Consider the following 19959-nt stretch of genomic DNA (forward strand, 5'->3'; position numbering starts at 1 on the left):
GTGGGACAGAGCAGAACTGAAGGAGAGTTTTTCAAGGTCAGGAACAGAGCAGAGAAGCTGTGCTGAGGAGATAGTTTCTTGTCAGGCCTGGAGCCAAATGCACGCCTGAAACAAAATGTGGGAGGAACTGCAAGAGCTAGGATAGCAAGAGGGAGAGGCAAGGAGAGGGGGAAGGGAGGGGAGAGGACAAAGAGAGGGGAAGGGATCAGAGAGAAGCGGCTGAACTGGCAGCAACTTCCAGGGAAAAATGGCAGGATATCTCTGCCCAGCCTGGGGACCATTGGCCTTTGGTGGTAAAGACTATTCCATGGGAATAGTCCAGGAGAAGAACCATAAGCGCCTGCAGGAGAAGGGACTCTGCTTTTCATTTAATCCTCAGCCCGGGGGCTGGGGCTGATGAGCCCCTGCTCTGTTGTGGCAGGATCACCAAGTACTTAGAGCAAATGGACAGAAGCAGTCTTCCCTGGGCTCCAGGGGAATCCTGCCCTACATGGACAGCCAGAGGCATTACAGTAGAGTGGACAGAGTGCTATATCAGGAGTTGAGAAGGCCTGGTTTAAAACCTTGCACTAGATACTTACAGACTGTGTGACCCTGGGCAAGTCACTTAACCTCTGGACCTCAATTTCCTCACCTGTAAAATGGGAGGATTGGATTTAATGACCACTGAAGTCCCTTCTGGCTCTCCATCTATGACCTTGTTTGACACTGTTGGCTACCGTCTTCTGGATGCTGTGATCTCTTGTAGTGCTAAATCTATAATCCAGGGCTGTCCAGTTTAGTTGGCCAGATATGGTAGTAGAAGAGTCAGGGAAGGGAAAAAAAAAAAAAATGAAAAGAGCAGGATTAGGGCCAAACCTCAGGCCTGAACTTTGGCATAAATTAAGAAATGCAGGCCACTTGTATCCAGTCTCCTGGGAGCTGGCCATGCAGAGAAGTGGGGCGAGACAGCCCCGGCTTCTCTTTGTCCGCACATGGGGCTGGGCGGGGCTGGGCTTACTCTGGATTTGACCAAAGCCTCTTTTTGGAAGTGTTGGGTATACCTGGGGGGGGGGGGGGATCCCTCTGCACCCTCTCTGACCTGTGGGCCTTCTGTCTGTTTGCAGAGCCCTGCCCCTCCACCTTGCTTCAGGGCCACATGGCTGACTTGTTAAGGAGTGACCGGGAAATGGCCCCCAGCTTCCTCAACAGTGTCCTCAACCAGCTCAACTGGGCCTTCTCTGAGTTCATTGGCATGATCCAGGAGGTGAGCTAACATGGAAACAGCAGTGGCAAGAGCACAGACCTTGGGGTCAGAGGGCCCACGTACAAGTCCTGACAGGACACACACTGTGTGACCTTGGATGAAGCACTTCCCCCTTCTCTGGGTCTCACTTTCTCCAGATGTAAATTGAAGAAGTTGGGCTGGGTGTTGAAAGTCTTTCCAGCCATAGGTCCTGGGACCCTGTTACAGTCCCCATCCCCAACTGGGGCTGATCCCACAACCTAGGGGAGAAAGGGCAGCTGCAGGGGCAGGTCGAGAGGGGCTCTGACAGAGTCCTTGGGAATGTCGCCGGGGAAGGGGAGAGGCCAAAAAAAGAGGGCTTAGGTTGGGGGACATCTGAATGCCCCTGAGCCAGGGTATCTGGCACTGCTGATCCTGCCCTTGGCTGGGGCCGGGGTGGGGGAATTCAGATTCAGCAAGCAGCCGAGCGCCTGGAAAGGAACTTTGTGGACAGTCGTCAGCTGAAGGTGTGCGCCACCTGCTTTGACCTGTCAGTAAGCCTGCTCCGGGTGCTGGAGATGACCGTCACCCTGGCCCCTGAGATCTTCCTGGACTGGAATCGGCCTTCCTCTGAGCTGCTGCTCCGGCGGCTGGCGCAGGTCTGTGGCGGGACGGGGTGTGTGTGGGAGGTCTGGGGTCCGATCATCTCTGTTCTTGTCAGGGTGGGTTGTGCCCTGGGTATTCTCACTCAGAGCCTTGAGGCTTTTGCTCTCAGCTTGTCTGTGTGTCTCTTTGGTACCCCGAGGATAGCAGCCTTGGCGAGGGTTGGCCCAGAATTCCCATTCCTTTTCACCAAAGGCCTGCTTGAGGCTCTAGCAACTCTTGGCTCTGTGCTTGGGGGCAGTGCAAAGGGAACTGAGTATAATAACAACGTGAGATCACATTTCTAAACAAGGTTTACAGGTCATTTTCCTTACAGTGACTCCATGAGGTAGGTAGTGCAAGCACGGGGGCTCCCACAGATTACGTGACAGTCCTTGGGCTAGTCAGACAGTGGCAGTCTGCATTCAAACCCAATTGTCTTTCCACTGCTGCCCATTGCCATCTCTCCTCTTGATTGGCCTAGACATCTCCAGACCCCTAGAGGATACACAATCGAGAGCTGGCGCCTTGCAGCTCACTGGCCTCTCCACACCAGGCCCAGGGGAATAGTTTAGCTGGGGAACAGTATATTATTAGATCCAGCCAGGGCTCTCCACCAAGGCGGCTTCCTGGGAAGCTCCTTGGAGCCAGTCGAAAGGAATTTTGTCCTTTGGTCCTGGGAAGCTTGCTTATTTCTGAGCCCCTGGGGCCAAGGCTGCAAGTTCTCTGGCCTTCTTGGTCTCTGAGCCTTCTTGCCTTCATCAGCTCAGAGATCTGTCCCTCTCATTCCTTAATTACCTCTCCTACCACAGATGCTGCCACAGTCCCAGGATACCCTGGCTTTAGAGCTCACCCACATCAAGTGGAAATGACCAATGACCTTAGAAATCAATCAGTCAACAAGTATTTATTAAGTACCTCCTCATGCTATATGCTATCTGCTATACTTACACTATATGTCAGGAGCTGGTTTTGGCACTGACTGAGATACTAATATCATAAATGAAACAATTCCTACTCATGCAAAGTTGCATTCTAACGGAGGTGATAAACATCAGTGTGTATATATGTACATACGTATGTACACACACACACACACACACACACACACAGAATAAATACTAAGGAGTTAACTACAAGGTCATCAGAGTTTGCCTAATGTACTAATCACCTCATTTCACAGATAAGGAGACTCAAGCTCAGCAAAGGAAGCCCCATGGCTGATAAGCAGCAGAGGCAGGGCTCCCTCCCCCCCCAAACTCGGGAGCTCTTTCTACTGCCCACCACCAACTCATCTACTCTAGATTAGAATTGGCGAAGAAAAAGGATAGAGGATCAGAGTGAGAAAGACCTCAAAGGTCACCTGATCTAACCCATTCATTTCATAAATGAGGAAGCTCGGGCCCAGGGATGTCGGGTGACTTTCCCAAAATTATAGAGGCAATAAGCTTCAGAGGCAGGATTTGAACCCAGATTGACTCCAGGGCCAGTGCTTCCACCCCTGAACGTGCTCTGTATTTTAGCTTCTGATTCTCCCCTGGCCCCCAAATGTGGCTCTTTGAGCAGACATGAATTTATCAGTTATTTTCAGGAGCCTCCATAGCTCTAGCCAAAAGGCACAAGGGGTTGGGCCTGCCCACACCCTATACATACTTTGAGGAACATTAAATTTCCTCCCATTCTCCTCCCATCTCCGTGATGGCTGCTGGCTCTTTGCTCCTTCCCAGATTTCACTCCATCATTCCTCCAGGATGTCCCACAAAGATGTTTATTTTTATCTGTGTGCTTCCATATGTCTTCCATATGGTGAAGCCTCATTTTCAGGACGATGGCTCAAGTGAGTCTGGACATTGTTCATAATTAGTTCAGCTGTAGTGTGTCTGCTTCCTCTTTTCCCACGGTCGTCTCTCCTCATCTCCCCATCTTCCCCCCTCCCCCGCCCATCTTTGATCTCTCCCTCTCCAGTGCTCCCTTCCCCGCTGCCTACAAACATGCCTGTCTTTTTCACCTTTAAAGACCTTCTCTAGAACCTTCTGTCCCCTTTAGCTTTTGTCTTGAGTCTCTTCTTCCTTTCATAGCCAAACTTCTAGAAAAAGCTATCTGTGCTCATTGCTTTCACTTTTTCTTTTACTGCCTTTTCAGCTGGAATCTGGCTTCTGACCTCAGCTGAAGCTGTTTTCTCCAAAGTTATCAGTGGTCTCTTAGTGGTCAGAACTTATGGCCTTTTCTCACCTTCCCCCTCTGCAGCTATTGCTGCTATCGACCACCCTCTTCTCCTAGACTCTCTCTCTCATCTGTATTTTTGGGACACTGCTCTTTCCTGGTTCTCCTCATTCTCTTTGTCTGACAGCTCCTTCTAAGTCCACAACACACTCCCTAACTGTGGGGGGCAATCCCCCTAAGCCTTCTGCTCTCTTTGCTCTATACCAGCTCATCTGGTAAGCTCATCCACTTCCATGGGCTCAGTTACCATCTCTGTGCTTAGCAAAGTGCCTGGCACAGAATTGGCATTTCATAAATGCTTAGTGACTGACTAGCTACGTGCCCAGCTCTAGAGTCTCGCGGGAGTTCTAGTCTATCGCTAACTGTCCTATTACATTTTTCAAACTGGCCATCCTATAGCCATCTCAAACTTCGTATGTCCAAAGCAGAGCCCATTATCTTTTCCCTATTTCCTCCCTATTTCTACTCAGGTACCACCATCTTTCCAGTCACCCAGTCTCACCAGCTCAGGCCCGTCTTCACCTCCTCACTCTTACTCCACATGTCTGATTGGTTGCTATCTCCTGTCATTTCTGCCTCCACTACATCCCTCATTCCTGTTCTCTTCATCCTCCTAGTCACCACATTAGTTCAGGCCCTTTTCCCTGCTCACCTGAATGATTGCAATCCTTTCCTAATTGGTCTTCCATCACAAGTCTCTCCCCACTTCCAGCCATCCTCTCTCTGGTGGCCAGCTGCTTCCTAAAGCATAGATGTGACCACATGACCTCCCTGCTGCATAAATCCCAGAGGTTCTTTTGGACTTCTGGGAGTCAATACAGATTCCTCTTTTGGGCACTTGGAGCCCTTCACAGCCGACCTTCCCAGGTTTGTTACCCATCCCCCCCTTTCATGCACTCTGTGGTCCATTCCAGCTGCTCTTTCTGTTGCTCCTAGGCAGCACACTGTGTCCCATTTCCATGCCTTTGCATTAGCTTCCCCACTCCCTGTGTCCAGAATGTACCACCTTCTCATCACCATTCCTTTAACCAGCTCAAGTACCACTTTGTACATGAAGTCTTTGTGGGTCTTCTCTCCACCCCCACTCCCCCCAGCTGCTAGTGCCCTACCCCATCACCTTTTATGTATTTAGCATAATCAGCATAGGGGCAACAAGGTAATCCAGTGGATAGAGCACTGGCCCTGGAGTCAGGAGGACCTGAGTTCATATCTGGACTCAGATAAGTATCTAGCTGTGTGACCCTGGGCAAGTCACTTAACCCAGATTGTCTCCAAACAACAACAAATATATGCATGTTGATGCTGTAGTAGAACATAAACTTCTTGAGTCGAGGCCTTTTTTTTTTCTTTTTTATCTTTGTATCCTCAGCACCTGGCCCAGTGCCTAGCAACTTGTTGATTGATTGATTTAATTTTGTTGCCTTGGCCCCTTAGTAGTCACCTCCGGGCTTACTTCCTCTCTCTAGGGTCTGTATTCTTTGTCTTTTCATTCTTTTGACTAGCCATTTCTTCTTCTTGGATTCCTTCATCATTCAGAGGTCAGGGTGACCCAGTTTTTCTATGGGGAAGGTCTCCCCTATCAGCCTTGTCTGCCGTCATACAGGACAACCCAAGACCAGCCACATTATTCAAAGGGCTAAGATACTTTTATTGCAAGCTTTCTTTCAACCCCTAGTCCCAGTAACAGTGTACAGACATATACATTAGGGTGGTAGGTAATCCAAAGTAGGCTTAGCCCAGCAGGATGATGCTCACAGCTGCTCAGTTCTTTTAGCTAAAGGGCCTAGGTCTGTCTTGTCCCTATGATTCCTTAGGCTGACAACCTTTGCCCTCTTGCATGCAGCCCTGGCCTAATAAGAGAATGGTGGCCCTCACCTGTGTATCACCACCTTCTTTTTCCAATGCATTTTAGGATTGGCCCACTTGGGTATTTTGAACCGAGTTCACTCAGGTTTGCTTTCAGGCTAATAGGAAATCTCCTGATTGCTGGCAGACTTTCAATTTTCCACTCATATGTTCCTACTTACTTACATGTCAAGGCAGGGTCTTATAGTGGAAAGAGCCCTAGACTTGGAGCCAGGAGGTCTGGGTTTGAATCGTTCAGCACTTAGTAGCCATGTGATCCAAGGTCCACGTCTATCAATCCTCAGCTTCTTCATCTATAAAACAGAGATAACCATACTAGCATGACCAACTTTAAGGAGTTGTTAAGAGCAAAGGGCACTTTGTAGACCTAAAAGTACCATAGAAGTATGAGTTGTTACCATGACTAAGAAAATATCCTAGTCCCAGACAAAGGAGAAAGAGGGAAAATGGTGCAACAGCTCTTGCCATCACCCTGAAGGAGAAGGGAAGTAGCCCCCAATTCACAAATACAAGTAGGAAAAAGAGCAAGGAGAGTTCCCTGTCTGTATGGTGGGGTGGAGTTGGGGAAAACCACAACGTGGGGGCTACAGGGAGAGGACAGCTCCCAGGGCTGGAGGGGCCATGCTGCTCCTGCTCTGGCTTACAGCCTCCAAGACTTCTCCTCAAACCCCACCTCCTCTCTCCCCATCAGCTACTGAACCAGGTCCTGAACCGGGTGACAGCAGAGAGAAACTTGTTTGACCGAGTGGTTAATCTCCGGCTTCCAGGTGAGTCTCTCTCTATTCTGTTCTTTAATCTGAAATAAAACCTTAAACCCCATCTCAGGGATGTTTGCTTGGAAATCTCAGCCCAGCCCAGCTCCCATTTAGAACTCCAGTTTCTATCTCCCCCAGACTGCAGGGGGCTTTATCCCGAGCACCTGGAGTTGGGGTGGTGGAGGAAGGTTTGGTGCTATCCATTTTATCCATTTTGTCTGTCTTCCCCATGTGCACCTGCGGGGGATTATTGAGAAGACACCTGGGAAATTATGGATTAGAGAATTTGCTATTAAGAATTCAAGAGTACTTCTGAGGCCACCTAAGTCACACCTTGACATTTGGGCTGATTGGCAAAAAGGCTAGGAGGGAATTGGGATGAAGATTTAACTCAGACATCCTCCCCAGGCTTGGAGAGCGTAGACCACTATCCGATTCTTGTCGCTGTGACTGGCATTCTAGTCCGTCTCCTGGTGGACAGTGATGTGGAAGGGTGAGTATATTGTGTGATTTACTACTTCTTTTTTTTTTTTTTGGTGGGGGCAATGAAGGTTAAGTGACTTGCCTAGGGTCACACAGCTAGTGTCAAGTATCTGAGGCCGGATTTGAACTCAGGTCCTCCTGAATCCAGGGCTGGGGCTTTATCCTCTGCACCACCTAGCTGCCCTGATTTACTTCTCTTCCTATTGAGCAGGCAGCCTTTGTGGCCACTTCCCTTCCAAGATCAGTTCTGAACCTGTGCTTTCATGCCCATCCCCAGGCTCTCTGGCTGCCTTGGTCTCTAGTATTTTGGGTCCAGCTCTTTGTATTTGGGCAACTTCAAGTCACCAGAGAAAGGGTATTTCTGGCTTGGAATGGGGATGGAGTGTGTGGCAGCTATTGTGCATAAAGTGAGGCTATTAGGAAACCCATGGGTTGGGAAGTTACTCGTGACAAGGATGGAGATGAGGTCCTTAATATCAGGGAAGGAGATTAGACTAGATGTCCAGAGAAATAGCCTGAGGCTTCCAAAAACATTTAACAAAGACTTACTATGTAGAACTGCTTGTGCCAAACAGCAGGCTTACACAGGTGGATATAAGAGAGGCTGGGCTCTCAAGAGCTTCATTTGAATGGGGAAATCCTTTCTCTTCCATGCCTTTGTACCCTATGTGAAGCTTGTCCCTGCTCTCCTGTAAAGCCTCTACATGCTTTGGACTTTGCTGTTGATCACAAACCATAGAATTTGAAGACGAGAAGGGGGTTTGGCAACCACATGGTGCAGCCCATGCACAAAAGGCATCTCTAATGTAACACAGCTGACACATGGTCACCCAGCCTTTGCTTGAAGACCTCCACGAAGAGAGAACCCACCAGCTCCTGAGGAAACCCATTCCCCTTTTGTACAACTCTGACTGTTAGGGAATTTTTTCCTGGCATTAAGGCTACATTCATGGCTTTACAACTTCGACCATTTATTCCTGATTTTGCCTTATGGGGGCAAAGCTCTTCTGACATGGGCAGGCACCTGCAAAGCCCAGAGGCTGTTCATTCGTGATCCCTCATCTTTGCTGCCAATCAGCCCAACTCCTTTTCCAGTCAGGTATTTCTTTGATAACATCTAGCACAATTCTTCATGGCTAATATTTTGCAGCACGTTCACGTCCATGATGTTCTTCTTTGTCTTTTGTGGGACCTGCAGTTTTAATTATTTGGAGACTACTATTACATGACTTGCAACCATTCAGCATTCCTGGAACCATATTGATGTTAAAACATTGACCCTTGTTTCCGGGAAAAGCTTTGGATCCTTAAAAGCATTATACAATTTGCCAGAGGCCGTCCTGCCCACTCTTCTTTTCCTGTTCAATTCTGGATTTATTTTGTTGTCCATTTGCTGTATCTGTTTAAAATATGTGCACTTATGGATGAGTTCTATGAGCTCTCTCTATATCTGGACTCAGAGACATCCAAGTCTTTTCCAGATATAAATCTATAATCCTTTGAACTGCATGTCATAGATGGACAATAGATATTCTTCACTTGATTTTTCTTGTGTGAAGAATTAGACTGGACTCCTTTGAGGGATAATGGATCTCACTGAGGAGGCTTTACAGATGGTGGGAATTGAGTTATCCAGACAAGGTTTAAACATCCTGCCCAAATTCTCATGGATATTAAGGATTGGAGTCAGGATTTGACAACAGAGCCAATGTTCTTTCCACTGTACCAAAGTGCCTCCTGGTAGGGACTTAACAAATATTGTTGAACTGACTGTAGAATATCTGACATGGGGCAATATAAGGCAAGGATGGCAAAGTAGTGTAGAGTCAGATTTTGGAGGCTTTGGAATGCCAGCATCAAGGAGATTGTACTCTGTTTGATGTGTGTATGTTGGGGTGGGGTGGGGGCACCACTAGAAAAGGTTTTCTTTTTTAAATTAGAAAAGTAACTGATCAGAGTGGTTCATTAGAAAGCTTACTAAGGGAGCTCATAAATGGTGGATTGAAAAAGATTGAGTGGCAGTAAGAAACTCGTTAGAAGAGGATTACAGTAATTCAGACAAAGGTGACAGGGGTTTGCACTAGAATGGTGACATCTGGAGTGGGAAGGACCAGGACTGAGAGGGGAGATATTTGAGGGATAGAAACAATTGGCAAGACAAGGCAGCAACATGAGGGTGTGGAGAGGAAAAGTCAAAGGTTATTCTGAGCCTGCATGACAGTGCTATTGAGGGGATATACCCAGAAATAGAGGAGTTGGGGGCTTTACAAGAAGTGTTGGACCTTACAAAGCATGTGGAAATTTGTCTGGCTCTCAAGGGGACCAAGACAGCTATTTGTCTACCTGCTAATAACAATATCAGAGGCCATTGTCTTTCTGGGGTTTGTGTCCTAAACATACAGAACTTCTTAAGTCTCATCAAAACATATAACTGCTGCCCATTTTTGATGATTCACGTGGGCACAAATGATACTGCCAAAAGGAAACTACAAAGTATTGCCAAAGATTTTGAATTCTTGAGCAAGAAACTAAATACCACAGGGGTACACATGTTTCCTTCACTGTTGCCTTTGGAAGACATGGAATATAAAAGAGAAAAATTGGTTTGGGGTGGGTGGGTGGAGGAAATAGCTGGCTAAGAAGGTGGTCTCTGAGAATGTGATCTGGTCTTCCAAATGGACCACAGCTTAAAACATAGGAATGACAAACTTCTTACCAGGGATGGAGTGTACCTAACAATGATAAGAATGTATTTGTCAGACATCTTGGAAATCTGTTCAAAATGACTTTTAAAACTGTGAGAGGATGAGGTTTTGAACTAGAATGGTGGCAGTAGTAGAAGCAGAGTGGTGACTCTCTGCCCACCAACCAAGACACCAGAGGAAACAGCTGCCATGAAGGAAGAAGAGCAGCAGTTGAGGCACCCAGAGGTTCCCAGGAGACAACATTTCAGAAAGTAGCCAGGAGTAAAACCCATGGCCTAAAATACCTGTACGTGAACACCAGCAGTATAAGCAACAGGCAAGAGGAGCTAGAGGTCCTAACGCAGGAAGGCAATTTGACTTTATAGGTATCACTGAGATGGGGTGGCATGAAGCTGAGGACTGCAGTCGGTTCAGGACGGGTGGGTAGACCTCAGTCAGAAGAAGCAGGATGGGGGGAGGTATCCCTGTGGATTAAGAAAGTGTCCTCATGTGACTGGGGGACGTGGGGGAAGGTTTAGAGTCTTGGAAAACATTTTGGTGAAGAGCGATGGAAGATGGGTGAAGTGATTTTGTCATCAGAGTGTACCACAGACCATTTGGACAGAAGGAGGAAATAGATGAAGAGTTTGAGAAAGATCATGAGCCTGGCACAGAAGCAGCCTTAGGAGACTTCAGTTATCCAGACATCTGCTTGATCTTCTTTCTGCCAAGAGTATATCCTTTCCTTAATGATTAATTTTATCCTGCAAAATGTGCAGAAACTGTCCTGGACCTGATTCTCACTTTCTTGATGACAGGCAGGAACTAGGGAGGACTGATGGGAAGTGCTCTGTGGTGGGGGAAGTGGAGGGAGTAGCCTCTTGATCCTCAAGTTTGTGCTAGTCAAAGAGAAGAAAGCTGGCTGGAGTCCAACGTGAATTGTGACTTGGGGAACCAGATTTTAGAGGGTTTGTGGGAAGGATCAATAGGATGTCAGACTAAAATCCTAGGGGGGGACATCAGGCCTAAAGGGATGGGAAACTCTCAAGAATAAACTTGTTAAGGCAGAGAATTCCGAGGAGGAAATTGTCCTTGAAGGAGAGAGTTGTCTGAGGAAACCCGTGTAAACATACAGGGAATTCACTTATCTCATTTAGATATAGCAGTAAAACAAAAAGGACACATATAGAAAAATGGAAGCAAAGGCAGGTAACAGGATGAATAGAATGTGCCAGTGAGCTATGATGAGGGAAGCTTAGAAGCTTTAGCCTGGCAAAACCTGACCTTTTAGCTGGGGGGGGGGTGCGAGATGAAAAGGACCACAGAAGGAATAGCCAAGGATCCTGCTCAAGGTAGACAGGATGGCGATAAGTGAAAACAGAAAAGAAGCAGAGCTGCTCAGTTCTTAGCCTGCTTCTGTCTTTTCTGCCAAGGAAAATTAGCTTGGTGTTGGAAATGACAAAATACCCCAAATAAGTAAGTAGCTATTAAAAGACAACTTGGCTGCCCTTAATGAATTCAAGTCACCTGATGGCCCAGATGAACAACATCCTTGGGTAGAGAGAGAAAGAGGTGGCCGAGGCAATTTCCAAGCCATTATCATTGATCTGTGAGAGAGCACAAAAAAAATAGGAAATTTTCTGCAGGGCTGAAGAACAAATATTGTCTCAATTTTGAAAGAAGGGAAGACAATAGGATATGAAGAGTATATAGGCCAGTGAACTCTCATTCCTGGGAAGATTCAAGAATGGTTCTCAATAAGTGTATTATTAAATGGATCATTACTAGGGCATAATAAGTACTGGAGAAATGTGATGAAGGTGTGGCAAAGGGAGCAGGGTTTACAGAGGTAGCATAGCATTGTGAAGCATTTCTCATGCTAGACTAACCTCCTTTCCCCTTATGGCTGGGCTATTAAATTGATAAATCAGGAGAATGCCATCACTAGAGATTTTTTGTTTTGTTTTGTTTTGTTTTTTGTTTTGTTTTTTAGTGAGGCAATTGGGGTTAAGTGACTTGCCCAGGGTCACACAGCTAGTAAGTGCCAAGTGTCTGAGGCCGGATTTGAACTCAGGTACTCCTGACTTCAGGAGCGGTGCTCTGTCCACTGCGCCACCTAGCTGCCCCCATCACTAGAGATTTTTAACACAGCATTTGATTAGTACCTCCCAGTATTTTAGTGGAGAATATCAAAATATGTGAACTGGAAAGCAATACAATTCTGTACATTTCGAACTGTCCAAATACTCCAGTGAGGACCATAGTCCTGGGGATTTGTGCTAGACCCTGTGCTAGAAGCATTTTTATTGGTGGCTTGGATAAACGCTTAAATGACATACTTTTCAGATTTGCAAGATAATGCAGAAAGACAGGAGGGAGAGAGAGACAGAGAGAAAGAGAGAGGAAACAAGCATTTGTCAAGTGCCTCCTATGTGCTAGGCACTGTGCTCAATGCTTTGCAAATATTCTCTCATTTGATCCTCACAACAATCCTGGGAAATAGGTGCTATTATGATTCCCATTTTACAGATGAGGAAACTGAGGCAGATAGAGGAGAAGTGCTTTGCCCAGGGTCACCCAGCTAAGTAAGTGTCTGAGACTGGATTTGGCTCCAGACCCAGGGCCGTGTGGATTGTAGCACTCCCTAGCTTAGCAGACTGCAAGCTTAAAGAGTCTCGACCCCTGGGCCCTATTCCTTAGGAGAGATGCAGAAGGACTGCTGACTGGGACAGATTGTTCAGAGCCAACTCCAGCTGGGAGCTTTCAGGCAGCAGAGACTTTGGCACATGGGAATGCTTTAGCATCCCTGGAAGGGAGAGGAGGAGACCCCCTGGGTAGAATCCCCTGCAGCATGTGGCAGGAGCCAGTTGCAGGGATACTTCAGAGAGGGTGGCAGAACAAGGGACCGCGGCTCCCCGAGACAAATAGGGGTCTTGTCCCTGCACCCAAATAAGAGATCACTGGAGCTGGATGGAGACACTGCGAAAGTTGAGGGGTTATAGAGGAAAGAGTGCTGCAGCTCCATGTGACTTTGAGCAAGTCACTTCCCTTCTCTGTGACCGTTTCTTCGTCTATAAAATGAGTAGTCAGACTGGATGACCTCTCAGCACTCTTCCAGTGCTAAACATAAGATCCTGTGCTCCTTTCAGCTACAAATCCCGTGACCTCCTGGTCATGTTCGCAGTGTGATGGGCTAGCCAGCAAGCCCAGTGCCATCTTGGGCTTCATCCAGGCTGCAGGATGTGGTTGTCCATCTCTCCTCTGCCTTGGTCAGACCTCATGCAAAGTCTTCGGTTCAGTTCCGGGCACTACAGCCCTAACCTTAGAGCTTCTCCAAAGTAGAATCAGTAAATGAGGTTCTCCTCACTTAGTGAAGGGCAGGTGACCACTTGGGCATGTCAGGAATCCTTTTGGGGCATGGACTGGACAAGATGACTGCAGAAATCCCTTCCAGCCACGAATATTCTGTGATTTCTCTGAAAGTAGTGGTTAGGGCACTGGCACATCCTGAAAGCCTGGGTCTGTGACAACAGGAAGCTGGGTCTCCCTTTTGTGCCACCCCCTTCGCTGAATCGCCTGAACGAGTGAACGAGATGTGCCATCTGTGACGTCTTCTCTTTATTCAGCTGCTGCCCCTTAGGGGTTCCTACTGGCCCCAGACAGCCCTCCCCAGAGCTCCTGTGTTCCTGCTTCAAAGGCACAATGCTCCAGGCAGTCTGGCTGCAGAATACCAAGTGTTCTCTCTCCTTCGCATTTGCCCCTTGAGGCAGACAGAAGGACATAATTCTTTTCCTTGAACCAGTGGATGGCAGGGAGGAGTTGAAGGAACAGTTTTAGCTTCAAGGGGGGTAGTTGAGGCTGGTATCTGTTTGTCCATCTGGGACTGTGACAAACTAGTAGGGGACCTGAGTCGTGTCTTGCTTACCTCCCCAGCCCCAGCCTCACCCCCAGCTCCTCCCTGGGCAACAAAACATGACAAGAAGTAAGGCGGCCTCTCTTAGAATGGCCCCTGGGCTCCAGTGCTTCCCACTCACGCATCAGATTGACATTAGCTTCCAAGTGGGTTTAGCATCAGTGGCCTCGTTAAACAGCTGTTTGACTTCCCCTCATAATTGAGAGCCAGGTTTCCCACAGGGCACCAGCATGACTGTGCTCTTAGCTTTGAGAGAGACAGCCAGGGTGGTACAGTGGCTAGAGCTCCAGGCCTGGAGACAGCAGAACCTCAGGCCAAATCCAGCCTCAGATACTTATTCGCTGTGTGACCCTGGGTCAATCTCTGTTATCTCAGTTTCCTCAAGTGTAAAATGAGAAGAATAACAGTGCCTGCCTTTCAGGCTTGGTAGGAGAACAGAGGAGATAAAATACTTAGCACAGTACCTGGCATGTAGTAAGTGCCACATAGATGCTTATTCCCTTCCATCTTATAGAGGCTCCGGAAGCCCTAGTGACTTGCCCAGGCCATGCAACAAGGCCAAGACCCAGAATCAGTTGCCGGGAAGTGTTTTCTCCTTGGGTATTTTTCATTGCCCGACAGAGAGCAATTGACAAGAGATAGAGTCATTGCACTGGCAAATCTGGTGCCTTGGACCAGCGCAGCCTCTTGTTCTCCTGGTATCAGTGTCCTACGACTGGGTGCATTTCCTTAGCCTGTCTTTGGTGAGACCGACCTATAACTAAGGGGTAGCCCCTCCCAATCCTTCCTTGTGGTGACCCCTAACATCCTAACATCCTGTTGCTGAGTCTTCCTGGCCCTGGGGCAGTCCCACTCAAGTCAGCAGCAGGAGTTTCTATGGAGGTCAGTAACCCAAGTTGAATTTGAAGTTCAGGCAGGTGTTGGGGTGTGAGGTGGTGTCATCCACCATGAGCCCAGAGGGGAGGAGGCCAAGTTGTGGGAGCTGAGGTGACATGGGCACTCCTCTCCCAACCAGGCTTTGTCCCCAGGACCTGGACACTTAGAAAGGGTCCCCCTTCCTTGCTCTTCTGTCCAGGGCTTTCAAGCTGTAGGGCTTATGGTGTCAGAAAGAAGACTGATCTTGGGCCATGGGCCAGTGGTTCTCAATCTGAGTTCGAACTCCAGTTGAAATGCCTCAGGCTGTCCCTTCACTCCTTATCCTGTTTCCTCATTTGTAAAATGGGGAAAATAATCGTATCGTGTGTGGAGATGTTACGAGGAAAGCAGTTTGTAAGCCTCAGAGCACTATGGAGATGGCAATTCGTGCCGTTACTTTTCTGGAAAGGGTAATCCCAGAAGCCTGCTCTGTATGGCTCTGGGCCAGTGGGAGCTAAAGGGCTGACTAGGCTGGGGAGGTGTGGGGCTTGTGTCGGGGTCTCAGGTCCCTTTATCAAGGCTTTGGCCAGTGTGGGGTCAGAGGGATCAGGGGTGGGAAGGGGACCCCCACCAGCACCAGGGGCTGACTCAGGCCTCTTTGAAGGTCATGGGATTTTGAGTTGGAAGACACTTAGTCACCACCCAAGTTATAGGAAGGGGGGACAGGACTCACCCTGAACCCTAGGTATCGCTTTGTGCTGAAAGAGCCCAGAGCTGGGAGTTGAGAGTTGCCTTTGAGTGACAACTCTGCCACTTATGGGCTATGTGAGGGGCAGCCACTGCTAGGGAGGAGGGGCCAGGGGAGGATGCTTTAGCTGTGTGATGTGATGGAAAGGGCCCCAAATTCTAGTCTTGGTTTCATCATCTAGCAGTTTTATGACCTCGAGGACTTCATTGTCCCTCAGGGAGCCTTATGTTCCTCATCTACAACATGAGAGGGTTGGACTAAATAGGCCTCAGGTGTCCCTTTCACCTGATGGGGGAGTGTGGTCAGCTCTTCTAGTGCAGGCAACCGGAGTGCTTGGTAAATCTGGATGGGCTGTAGAAGTGAGGACCATTGTCTGCTTATCTGGTGGTCCCTCCATCTGTCCCCCTCCTCGTCAGAAGCCTAGAGTTTCATTCTTCTGCCACAGAGGCCCCCCACCCCCCTTTCAGAACAGACCCCAAGTTCTCCTTCCCAGTCCCATCCTCCCCGTGTTTGTTTGCAGCTCTCCATGGGCAACACTGAATGACCCCAGGCACTTTTGGTCATGGGCTGGGCTCCTCATTTGCATGTAGCATGTAGGATGTTGTCAGATACAGATGAGTGTTTGTTAGAACAGAGAAATGAGCACCTATGAAGAGATTTGTGCCTCCTTGCCCTGAACCAGCCCATCTCTGGCTCACTGATGATCCATGCGGGAGAAGAATGGCTGCTGGGCTGAGCCATGCCTGGGACCCAGAGTTGGGGCTTGACTTGGGGGGTCTAAAAGACTGGAGTTTTAAGTCCTGGTTCAGACATTGAAAGTCACTTACTCTTTAGCCTTAAATTTCTCATCTGTAACATGAGGAGAATAACATGTGCCTCACAGGCCTTTTGTGGGGATTAAATGAGATAATTTATGGGAATGGCTTTGCAAATCCTAAAGTGCTATATAAACTTTAGCCGTTATTATTATCATTATTAGGCAGGAGCACTCACTTTGGAGTCAAAAGACTTGGACTCATTCCAGCTTTTTCATGTAACTAGCCATGTGAACATTGGGACATTTTACCTCCCTTGTTCCCATTGGCCGTTGGGACATTTGACCTCCCACTTCTTTGGAACTCTATCTTCCCATGTGTAAGATGAAGGAGTTGGACTAGATGCTGCCTAAGACCTGTCCCAGCCCTGAATTCTGAGATTCCTGTGACTGCCCTTTGGCATCTTCTCCCTCCAGAAGAGATGTGCCAGTTGAGTTGCTGTCACAGGGACACAGCTGGCATTCAGCAGCATCAGTTTGGAGATGAGCAGGTCTGCAGCCTGGGTAGGCCTCAGGCTTATGGCTTAGTTTTTGTCCCAGCTGTGCCTTTGTTCTGTGTTGCTGACAACACAGGGACTCCCTAAACGGTAGAGGAAGGCATGCACACGTGCATGTGTGGTGTGTGTATGCATACACATGTGCACACACATGAGGGAAGAGGAGGATGTCAGAGTGTCTTTCATCTGCTCAGGGCATTGGATTTGGAGTCAGAACTGGCACAGGCTCTCTGTGTGACCTTGGGCAAATCGTTCTCTCCCTGTGGGCCTCTTTTCTCATCTGTAAAGTGAGAGGGTTATCTAGGCTATCCCGAAGGTCCGTCCTGCTCTTCTTCCTGGGCCCCATCTCTCTGTAACATAGGTGTGCCTTCCTTTTCTGCTGAGAGAGCCTAGATGGCTTCCCAGACTGTGGTTTTGTTGTAGAGGGGGCATTCATGCATTTGTGCATTCCCTCACTCATTCACTCAACAAACATTTGTGGATACCTGCCTTATTCTAGGTTCAGTGATCAGATTGATCCTTGGGAACAGTTATCGAGGCCTTGGGCCAAGACATTTAGAGGAGATGTGTGACCTTCAGGGGATCTGAGTACAGCGGGGTTCGTGACTCCCACTGAAGGGGGTAAGGGAGAGGGGAGGCTTTGTGTCAGAAGCACTGACAAACACAAAATGTCAATAGAGATGGCCTTGAAAGGCAACAGGCAGTTGAGGCAGGGCCTTGTGATTGAAGGACGAGTAACTGGATGTCTTATCTCCAGGGGGATTCCTCAGGCCCCCACCAGCACCAGGGACTGACTCAGGCCTCTTTGAAGGTCATGGGATTTCGAGTTGGAAGACACTTAGACGCCACCCATGTTATAGGGAGGGGACAGGACTCACCCTGAACCCTGGGTAATACTTTGTGCTGAAAGAGCCCAGAGCTGGGAGTTGAGAGTTGCCCTTGAGTGCCAACTCTGCCTCTTGTGGGCAGTGTGACCTTGAGCCTTAGTTTCTTCCTCTGTAGAGTGGCCCTGTGGCTCTTCAAGGTCCCCACACTTCTTAACTTGGGTAAAGATAAGTCCTCTTTTTCCCTTAGTTCCCAAAAACCTTCAGAAAGGATTTTAGGGAGAAAGAGCCTGATAAAATAGAGCCGAGGACTTTAGTTCCAAGTGTTCCCAATCTGTCCCAAGCTGCCAGGACAGCCTGGCTGAGCGCTCCCATCCAAGTCATTTCTGAGCCTGGCCTTGACCCGCTGCTGCTGCTCCCCTGGAGATGGGGTGTTCGTGGCTGTCAGCCTCTGTGTTCCTGCCCCCTGGGGTGCTTGCCCTTCCCTCCCTTCCCAGGGTTCAGCTCTCAGTCCATTTGCACACCTGGAGAATCTGATAGCCCAAAGAACTGGTGACACTTGCCCATGGCCAGTTGCTATTTGTTCTCGGGTCCTAATGACTCACAACTTGACTCCTGCCCTTCAAAGCCCACCTCACCAATACTGCCCAGCTAGTGACATAGTCACATCCAGTTTTCACCTAGGAGCAGGGTAATCTTATCCCAGCTCTTGCCCGCACAACCTGCTCTTGGCACTGTGTTGCCTGGGGCACTTAGACCTTGGAGCTGGGCAGCCGCAGGCTTGTCTGTCAGTGCTGCAGAGAGCCTGCTGCATCCCTAAGGGACCCTCATTAAATTTTCAGAGTTCTGCCTGTCAGCGAACAGACCGGGGCGGGGGCCAGGGAGGCCTCTCCGTTCCGCTGCAGACCTAGGGAACCTTGAAGGCCGGAGAGCTGCCATTGACCCCGTGCCCTTTAGCGGTGTGGTTTGATGTAGCATCCCAGGGATTTAGCCATAGCTGAATGGCCTCCCCAAGGGCAGGAGGCACTGATCAATCACATCCATTGAGAAGTATAGGCTACGCTTTAATAGAATGGGAGAACTGAAGCACAGAGAAGTCGCTAAGTTTGCTAGATGCAGAATATCAAGCTAGAACCTGGCTCTCCTGGCTCTCAGTCCAGTACACTCCCACCAGGATGCTTGGTTGTGACCATATTTCGTTGGGTGGTTTTTAAATTATTAATAATACTTGGTATTTGTGTAACACCTGACATTTAAAAGCTTCAAGTGGGAGGCAATATGTTCCCCTGGCAAGAGCAGGGGCCTGGAAAACTCACTTCCTCTCTCCTGAATTCTCCAGGCAGGAGGGAGTCCAGGCTCCTTTTCCCAAGAGAAGGGGAGTATTGGATAAGTGAGGACTCGTCTGGTGCCTGGAAAGCTACCAAATATCAATGGGAAAGCCCATTCTTTTACATGTGCTAAAGGCCTCGTTCAGTCCTTTCGGTTGTGTCTGACTCCTTATGACCCCATTTGGGGTTTTCTTGGCAAAGATCCTGGAAGTGTTTGCCATCTCTTTCTCCAGTATTGACAGTCTACCTCCCCTCAAACTAAGAAGAAATACAGTTTTCTCATCTCTCTTTCTAGGAGGTGTATGTGGAGGTCTGAGGGACTTGTTAGAATCCAACTTTGCCAGCTCTTCCGCTGGTCACGAGACGCATTCTTGTGACCCTGCCAGCCCTCAGCTGTCTGTGTCAGGGGAAGGCACTTTGGGATAGTAGGTGATTTCTGGATTTGGAGCCAGAAGACTTGGGTTCGAATTCTAGCTAGGTGACTAAATGGATTTGGGCCTGCAGTCAGGAAGACTCACCTCCTTGACTTCAAATCTGGCCTCGGACACTAGCTGTGTGACCTTGGGCAAGTCACTTCACCCTGCTTGCCTCAGTTTGTCACCCATAAAATGAGCTAAATGGGGTCACAAAGAGTTGGACACAACTGAAAAAACAACTGAAAACTATTATAATGTTGGGCAAATCATTTAGCCTCCCATAGCAGGTCCCTTTGTGCTTTAAATACTGCGCTCCTGGGAACTGGCAGAGATAACCTGAAAGCTCCTTTTGCTTTGGCATACACTTCGTGGTTTTGTGTTGTAGGCGTGCTTTCCCTTCCTTGGCCCGCCCAACTTAGGCTGTGGGTTTAATGGATGGGTCAGCCCTTCTGTAGTTTGGACTAGCTCACAGAGAGGAGGTGGATGAGGACAGGAGCAGCCAAACTCTGCATTTTCCTTTATAAAATGTTTCTCATCTTTATTCCTAAAGTGTCCCTGAGTGCAGAAAGATCTTCTTACCAGACTCCCCTTACTGGGGACCTGGCCTTTGGCAGTGAGCACCATGTCTCCTGGCTGAACCCCAGGCAAGTCAGGTTTAATCCCTTAGAGATTTACCTGTGTGGATTTACCTGCCCCACCCCCTTCCC

The 19959-nt window shown here is 48.5% G+C and overlaps 1 protein-coding gene across 3 annotated transcripts in view; it reads left to right on the plus strand.

Moving 5' to 3' along the window:
* The window catches only part of RNF123 (ring finger protein 123), a 106616-nt gene that overhangs the window by 74942 nt on the left and 11715 nt on the right, over positions 1-19959 (plus strand). For 2 of the 3 annotated variants that reach the window (XR_006352751.1, XM_043962947.1), the window contains exons 32-35: positions 1107-1246; positions 1675-1863; positions 6627-6702; positions 7099-7183. Coding sequence is in view for 2 of the 3 variants with exons in the window: in XM_043962947.1 (XP_043818882.1) it covers positions 1107-1246; positions 1675-1863; positions 6627-6702; positions 7099-7183 (490 nt within the window). In the remaining variant the exon portion in view is untranslated. Of the gene's footprint in view, positions 1-1106; positions 1247-1674; positions 1864-6626; positions 6703-7098; positions 7184-7847; positions 8027-19959 lie in introns of those variants that run through there. The other variant, XM_043962960.1, reaches the window with a different exon arrangement.

Source organism: Dromiciops gliroides, chromosome 1 (assembly GCF_019393635.1).
Source record: "Dromiciops gliroides isolate mDroGli1 chromosome 1, mDroGli1.pri, whole genome shotgun sequence".
Lineage (NCBI taxonomy): Eukaryota > Metazoa > Chordata > Mammalia > Microbiotheria > Microbiotheriidae > Dromiciops > Dromiciops gliroides.